Below are 8434 nucleotides of genomic sequence, written 5' to 3'. Positions count from 1 at the left end.
CTCATTTTAACTAAGTTATCTTTGGATTTGATCAGTTCAGCAAACAGTAAACCAAAGACATCTCTGACACAGTGAAAATTAATTTTGCATTATTGCAGAAAAACGCACCACACCTCATCTCTTTCAGGCACCAATTTATTTGAGCTTGTTTACAGCGTTTTCTCTGTCATTCTGTGTGTGTGTGTGTTTTGTTTCAACCTGCTGCATGGAATATGTAATATTTGCTGAAACAAAGGCCTCAATTTGAAATTGTCTCAATTCCAAAACGGAATCTCATTACTTCGTCCCAACAAACCGCAGGAGTAATCATAACATGCCCGCTTGCCTCGCTGGAGGCTGTTTAGCAAGACCAGTATGGGCTGCAAGTCACATCAAAGTGGAGTGTTTGCATCAGCGTCACCGATCTAAATTTAAATACTGTATGTACTGTATTTTTATTAAGTATTTTTATTAAGTCTAAAAATGGCAAAAAAGAGAAGGTTTTTGAAATTCATATTTTAATGACAAATAATTGGGTAGCATCCAAACAGGAAGCAGATGAAGACATGAATAGAAAAAAATTAAATAAAATTATAAATAATAAATAATGTGGGTGGTAAATCACACACACACACACAACATTTTATGTACCAAAACCCTCAAATGTGTTCCTTTTAACTCAAATTATACTGCTAAATTATCATTTATATTATTATCATAGCATTATCATTAATATTATTAAACACTTGATCACAAAAAAAAGTAATAAAATGAAGAGACTCACAAAGTACCACATATTCTGCTGAGTTTCATTTCAAATAGTTTCTTTCTTTAAAGAAGAATAGTAAACAAAAAAGGGGGGAAATGGTTCACTGTCAGTTATTTCAAGCTATTATTTATTTTTCTTTTTTTATGGAACGTTTTTATAAACTGTATTCCTTATGCATATTGTGCAATCTATAGTTAAAACATACTTAGGCCTATATCATACATGATATTCCTCCATACCCTACAATTATTTCTACAGCAGTCATGCCAGTTCCTGCATCAGTGAAGGTGAAGTGGTTAGTCGCTGCCTTAGAAATGTCCTCTGGCACATTTATGTATGAAATCATCTGAGGCAATAAATAAGTCAGTACTCCTATAGAGAAGGTGATGAACGTTCCTGTTTTGCATTCCCAGTGATTCCAGCTCTCTGTGTGCTAGAGGGAGCTATCAGATCACTGCATCAGCCTTCTGGATGGATGTATTAGCATGATGTATAGACTACACTTGTGCACAATGCAGGAAACAGCGGAAGCAATTCTGCATGAATATACTGTATCTTAGCATTGTCCTGACCTCAGAACAGAACCCATCCAGAGGTTCAAAATTTTATTTCTTACCATTTTTTTCCCCACGGCCTTGGATTGATGTGTGCCGTTTAAGAATAAGGCTTACATTAGGTTGAAGGTCATTGTTTTGTAAAAACATGAAGACACAGGCCGTTAAAATGAGCAGTTATTGACATTGCCTTTGCTTTTGTAGACAGTTTATTCAGATTCATTTATGGATATTATCACTCTGATAAGCCGACTCATGTCTGAAAATCTAAATACAAAACACACAAACAGTAATACATAGCATAAAAGGGGGACATGCACAAGCACTACATAAGGGGAACTACTGCATAATTATAATACTGTAGACATAATGCTAATGAAACAAAATATACAAGCATGTTATTTTGTTTTATATACTTTTACACAATCACATCTGTTAAAATGAGCTGTTATGTGATGGCAAAATTAATCTGATAACTCAGTTCAAAATTTTATTTCTTACCATTTTTTTCCCCACGGCCTTGGATTGATGTGTGCCGTTTAAGAATAAGGCTTACATTAGGTTGAAGGTCATTGTTTTGTAAAAACATGAAGACACAGGCCGTTAAAATGAGCAGTTATTGACATTGCCTTTGCTTTTGTAGACAGTTTATTCAGATTCATTTATGGATATTATCACTCTGATAAGCCGACTCATGTCTGAAAATCTAAATACAAAACACACAAACAGTAATACATAGCATAAAAGGGGGACATGCACAAGCACTACATAAGGGGAACTACTGCATAATTATAATACTGTAGACATAATGCTAATGAAACAAAATATACAAGCATGTTATTTTGTTTTATATGCTTTTACACAATCACAGAATCACATCTGTTAAAATTAGCTGTTATGTGATGGCAAAATTAATCTGATAACTCATAACTAATGATGGGCGATATTGACCTGATATATTGTGCATCTTTAGTTTCTTGGCTTTTCTGGTTGAAATGATATTTCCAGAATGTGGGGGTGCATAGATATGCTACTGTGGCTGCTTACCACAGGAAATGTGTTCTGTGTGTAAGGTCAGTCAGGTTACAGCTTCAACCACAACAAGCATGCTAACAGCTTATAAACACACATTACTTTAATACATTAACATTTTTAGAAGGAAATGCTATTTAAATGAAAACAAACACTGCATTCATGCACAGCCTTATATTGCCAGATTGACATTTTTAAAAAAAACTATGCAAATCATTTACTTTTAACTGCACTGTTTTTTTTTTCACACTTTTGCAAATCTTTCCACATGACGACAATTGTGATTAAAGTTCACTTCCTGAAACTACTTCCTCACTATTACTGAACAAACCTCAATCTTCATATTCACATCAGCAACTGGCAGATGACCATGGAGTACCAGAACTTTTCTAACAGCTCTCTGTTTGCCCGTACCTCAGTGGAGGAGCTTGTATCCAGCACTGTTCTGGGATTGTGCTGTGCTCTGGGTGTACCAGGTAATATGGCGGTGCTGGTCATGCTCACCCAACATTTAAAGGAGGGCAGTTTTACCCCAAAACTGATGCTGAGTCTGGCTGTCTCGGATCTATTGAGTCTGATTTCTCTGCCTGTGTGGATCTATGCCCTCCTGAAAGGCTGGGTTTTTGGCCATGGTCTGTGTAAGTTATTTTCCTATGTAGTCTACTGGAGCCTCTACAGTAGTGTGCTTTCTGTCACCTTGTTGAGTGTGCAAAGGTACCTGCAGGTGCTGTATCCACAGCGATGGGCGAAGCTTGGACAGAAGGGCCAAAAGGGGCTGATTTTTGGGATATGGACATCAAGTGGAGCTCTGGGTTCTTATGCTCTTTATTTCCGAAACGTGAAGCAGAAGAAGGACAGGCTTCTAGAGTGTCATCAGGATTATAGAAATAATCAAGAAAAACTATTTGTCTTACTTGTCGAGAATCTAGTGATGTTTGTTGTGCCTCTCTTCAGCCTGTTGTTCTTCTACCTTCAACTTCATCAACGGATAAGTCAGTCAGCTTCCTTCAAAAGTCACAGGCTGACAAAACTGGCTGTCAGAATCGTAGTGGCCTTCTTCATATTCAGCACCCCCTGTATGGTCAACAACTTGGTCTTAATGGCAGTGTCATGGGAATCAGATGTCAGCAACAATGTAACCGGGGCTCTTTTCTTTATCAACAGTTGTGTGAACCCCTTTCTTCATGCTTTTTCAGCTCGAATGCTGCAATGCAGAAGAAAACAGCATTCAGACGAGCCACAACAACATCAGAATGAAACTGAGTAAGCTGTAAAGCAAAAGCTTTTCTGAGTCTAATATTAATTATTTGCTTTTGAACTGTGCCTACACTCTTAAAAATAAAGATTCTTAAACATCAGAATGAAACTGAGTAAGCTGTAAAGCAAAAGCTTTTCTGAGTCTAATATTAATTATTTGCTTTTGAACTGTGACTACACTCTTAAAAATAAAGATTCTTAAAAGGTTCCGTCACAGCGCCTGTGTGGATCTATGCCCTCCTGAAAGGCTGGGTTTTTGGCCATGGTCTGTGTAAGTTATTTTCCTATGTAGTCTACTGGAGCCTCTACAGTAGTGTGCTTTCTGTCACCTTGTTGAGTGTGCAAAGGTACCTGCAGGTGCTGTATCCACAGCGATGGGCGAAGCTTGGACAGAAGGGCCAAAAGGGGCTGATTTTTGGGATATGGACATCAAGTGGAGCTCTGGGTTCTTATGCTCTTTATTTCCGAAATGTGAAGAAGAAGAAGGACAGGCTTTTACACTGTTATCAGGATTATACAAATAAACAAGAACAAATAGCTGTCTTACTTGTCGGTTCCGTCACAGCGGTACCATAGAAGAACCATTTTTGGTTCCACAAAGAACCATTCAGTCAAAGGTTCTTTAAAGAACCATCTCCACCTTTTTATCCACCTTTTTCTTCAACGCGGAAGTAAGCCTATGGGCAAGACTTCCGGTTCATTTGCCGCTATATTTTCAAAGTTGTAAAAAAGGATTATCTGAGTAGTTTTTACAAGAAAGTACTGTTTCAGACTTTCTGTTTAAATATTCACATTAAGTTTAATGTGTTATTTGCTGTTTCTTTGTCAATTTCTTTTGTGAAATTTGCTAGCAATTTTTAGTTTCAAGGTAAACCCAACACCAGCACCTTTTTCAGTGTAAATTTTAACTGTCTGTCATGACTATTTTTTTACAGTTGCTAGGTTGGGGTAAATAGTCATTTATTGAGGAAAGTTGTATGATTTAAATGTTTTGCTAATTTTACACATTTTATTATTTACAATAGCCTATCTGCTGGTCGGAAAATGGATTAGTACTTTTTTTTATTTTTTTTTTACCTTTTACATTTTTGCTGTTTTACAAATTGCTTAAATTCTGTTAAAAATCCCACAATGGCTATTGGGGTCAATTGTGTTTAATGAACTGCATCTTTTTCTTGGGCAATACAGGCCGCTGGTGCAAATGTCCAGTGTATGTTTTGTGTGTGTGTGTGTGTGTGTGTACAAAATTGTAAGCTATACCATGTGCCTATACAGAAACTGGCTTTCATAAATAAACACACTGTAGGCCTACCCGTAGTTCGTTTCTTTTGTCCACTTTTAAGCTGACGCCAAATGTGTTTTTTTGTATACAAAATTTTAAGATATACCATGTGCCTATACAGAAACTGACTTTCATAAATAAACACACTGTACCCGTAGTTCGTTTCTTTTGTCCACTTTTAAGCTGACTCCAAATGACAAGCTGAGCCACTTCTCCCTTATATGGCACTAGTTTCCTTAATGTCCACTGTCGTTTTATCTAGATTCTAGATCAATATGAGAAACTGAGGAGAAAGAGAGAGAGAGAGTGCAAGTGCGCTGCGCGTGAGCACATTCTGACGTACTAGCAGCGCACCTTTCTTCACATTGCAAATAAAACACACCTTAGTATCGATATTTTTAGTTTGAGTATCGATACTTTCGATACTCGCGTCAGTATCGATATATCGATACTTAGGATCGATACGCCCATCCCTAATTGCCGTACTAGCTCAAACTCCGCTCACTAAAGACCATAAACTTCACGTAGTGAAATTCAGCTGGACGTCGCGTTCCTAAACACGAGGAGCAAACGGAACATCTGACACAGACCCTGAGCAGCAGTTTGAATCAGTGAGAAGAAAGAGGAGGAGATCGTATCTCTACTCTGCTGATGATTTGTTTGCATTGTGCATGTCTTTCCCCCATTGCAGATGTGAAGAATGGAATGAGCTGCTTTTACACACTGGTTTCACTGCAGCATGGGAACTGCTGTGTCCAAGAAGAAGAATTTAAGGAATGATGCGATTTCTTCTGTTGCCGCAAAAGTTAGGTGAGTCTCTGCAGCCGCTGCAGCACGTCTCATGGAGGCTCATGTGCTGATGCACGAAACTATCACATCTCATCACACCTCATATCATAGTTTCCTTGCGGTTGACGACTGTAAAACTAAGATAAATATCTGTCATTACTGTATCAGTGACAGTTCCTGAGGGCTAGGCTGTAATGGGGCAGTTGACGACACTTTGTATAGGCTACATAACTAGCTTGCTAGTAACTTTGTATCAAAAAAATACATTTTGACTTAAATTAGCCTACTCCTAAGGGCTTTTTAAGGAAAATTTAATTAGGCTATTTATGGTGTTTTGTCGTGACAACACTATTTGGACTAGTTTGCTCAGAAAGAATAAAAACATTTAGTTTAGTTAATGTTGAGCTAACAGTAGTGAACATTTATTATACGTTTGTTGTTGTTTTTGCTTTTGTTTTATTGTTGTCCTTGTTATAACGATGATATACTGGTGGTGTTGATGATGACGATAAAAATTGTTATTATTGTTGTTGTTGTTGTTATTATTGTTATTATTATTATTATTATTATCATCATATGCTATTTTCCGAATTCATCAGTTTACAGTATCCTGGTGATTAGGCTTAAACAAAAAATATTTTTTGATTATTATTATTTTGTATGTTATTTTGTATGTTTTTATTAATTATACTTCCAAATTAATATACTTAAAATTCAGTACAGTTTTATTTTCATTGTCATTTTGGTTTTTGTTTGCTCATCAAACAATGCAAATATTCATAAGGCTGATTTTCCATGACACTATGTCACTCTCAGTCATAGCTGGCAAATTTCTCAGTCGGCATGAAGTCACTAGATTAGGCCTACTGTACTGACACTGTTTGTTCTTTTTACTTGTCTGGTATATTTGTTTATATACGTCATCTGGAGTTTTGTGAAGTGATTGGACCCAACCAACATGATTGTGAGCCTTTGAAAGGCTTCCTCACCGAGTCAATCAGTTAGTCACTCGTTCATTTGTCCACACGCTGTAAATGACCATTAACAACCTTCTGAATTCACATCATGACATCACTGCGTTTTTCCTGAATCAGCTGTCACCAAACTTCTGACCAGCCCTTGAGACTCCCTCTGCATTACAGTGACAGTGTGATCACATGCTGTATTCATCCTCCCTCTATAATTCATCTGTTTAGCTGGGTGATGCTTGACAGCTTCAGACTTAGCCGAGCAGCACTTCAGTATGTGCTTTATGCTTTGAACAGAGAAATATACTCTGGACAAGAGGCAAGCGTGATCATTTCCAGTGAGTTTCCTCCCTGTCTCTACTGCTGCTTCAACCTAGTTGACTTTCTCAGATGGGCTACTGTTGTGTAAGATGCCTATAGACTGTTTGGATATGGACTGAACTGCACTACATAGGCCTTGTGGGAGCCGGATATGGCTACTTGACAACAGCATTACTTGTGAGGTTTTCTTTATTTCCAGTTTTAGAGTGTAAAGGTTCAAATTTCTCCTGCGTCCAAAGACACGGACAGAAAGTGGGAACCACGCTAAAATGACAGCCCGATGCCAATTAGAGCTATGCAGTGAGAGGCTATATATCTACAAGCTTCCCAGTTGTCTCACAGGCTGACATGTAAATGTCTAATTAAATCTTGAGACCACCTGCAGTTGTACTGGAGGGAGGCCCAGATTATACAAAAACTCGTATGTTTATATGTGTGTGACGATTCTTAGGGTCAGACTGGGACACATGCTGTTTTTCTGTCTTTTTGCTAATGTTTTACGGAGTTATTGTATTAGAAAGCCAATAAATAAAATAACTATTACAAAGTTTATCATATATTTTTATTTTCTTCGATAATTTTAGTCAAGGTTTTATAGCATCATCTTATAATTTAGTGTTTTGTGATTAAAATGATTTGTTACTGAGTCTCATTTTTACATTTATTTTTGAATGATGTGTGCATTTGTGAGATGTTTAATTCCAGACTTAAGATTTTCTGTCGGGTCTAATATAGTTGGTCCACCTCTGTAGAAAGCCTGCATGACATTGACAGGTTGACTAACCAATGAAACGTACAGCACAAACTGTGATGGTCGGACTGATATGATTAGGGATCTTATTAAAAGAAACCTTAGTCACTCTAACATTGAGATTTTTTGGAAGGCTCTACACAGATGTTGAGGTTACCCCACGGCCGAAACAGCACCAAGTTTGGCAAACTTCCCCCACATCTTGCTTGTTAGTTATACCATCTGGAATAATGTGCTTTATAGGGATGCTCCGATCGATCGGCTATGATTTATTTTATCCACCCGCAAATAATCAGAATGCATTTTTTATTACCCAACCCGCGGATTATCCACAGCACCTGTGGATATACGAAAAGCAAAATAAGTTTGCTGCATAAATCAGATGGACTTACTGAAAATGCTAATTAATTCTCTGCCAGCAGGAGGTTCTAGACATAAATGATTTGGTGCCGCAGTCATGTCATCGCCAGTGTGGAAATGCTATGACGTTGTGTTTATCAGCCAACCGCGGCACGTTTCTGACGCGGCTCTCTGCGCTGCTTGGATAAAAATAGTCTTTTGTGAGTTGTGCGTTTGTAGCCGGTGCCATAGCCAGACTGATAAACAAACACAGACTGGAAGTTAACTTCGTGCCAGGCATCTATATAAAGCTTGAAGCATCAGAATCGGCATAGGTATCGGCCGATCACCATGACAAGAAATCGGTACTCAGTATCGGCTGCAAAAATCCTG

The 8434-nt window shown here is 37.8% G+C and overlaps 2 protein-coding genes across 4 annotated transcripts in view; both read left to right on the top strand.

Annotated features, from left to right (window-relative positions):
- The first annotated feature begins 2704 nt into the window (after positions 1-2704).
- On the top strand, positions 2705-3601 carry LOC107709824 (atypical chemokine receptor 2-like). The gene has a single exon (XM_016514450.1). The coding sequence runs from the start codon at positions 2705-2707 to the stop codon at positions 3599-3601; it is 897 nt and encodes a 298-aa protein (XP_016369936.1).
- A 1098-nt stretch (positions 3602-4699) lies between these two features.
- LOC107709845 (NMDA receptor synaptonuclear signaling and neuronal migration factor) overlaps positions 4700-8434 on the top strand; it is a 34045-nt gene continuing 30310 nt past the window's right edge. For 2 of the 3 annotated variants that reach the window (XM_016514487.1, XM_016514486.1), the window contains exon 1: positions 5356-5683. In XM_016514487.1, coding sequence (XP_016369973.1) covers positions 5613-5683 — 71 coding nt within the window. In that variant the 5' untranslated portion in view covers positions 5356-5612. Of the gene's footprint in view, positions 4708-5355; positions 5684-8434 lie in introns of those variants that run through there. The other variant, XM_016514484.1, reaches the window with a different exon arrangement.

The sequence above is a fragment of the Sinocyclocheilus rhinocerous genome, unplaced genomic scaffold, assembly GCF_001515625.1.
Source record: "Sinocyclocheilus rhinocerous isolate Xijiao unplaced genomic scaffold, SAMN03320098_v1.1 scaffold926, whole genome shotgun sequence".
Lineage (NCBI taxonomy): Eukaryota > Metazoa > Chordata > Actinopteri > Cypriniformes > Cyprinidae > Sinocyclocheilus > Sinocyclocheilus rhinocerous.
This window is presented reverse-complemented; position numbering and strand designations above follow the sequence as displayed.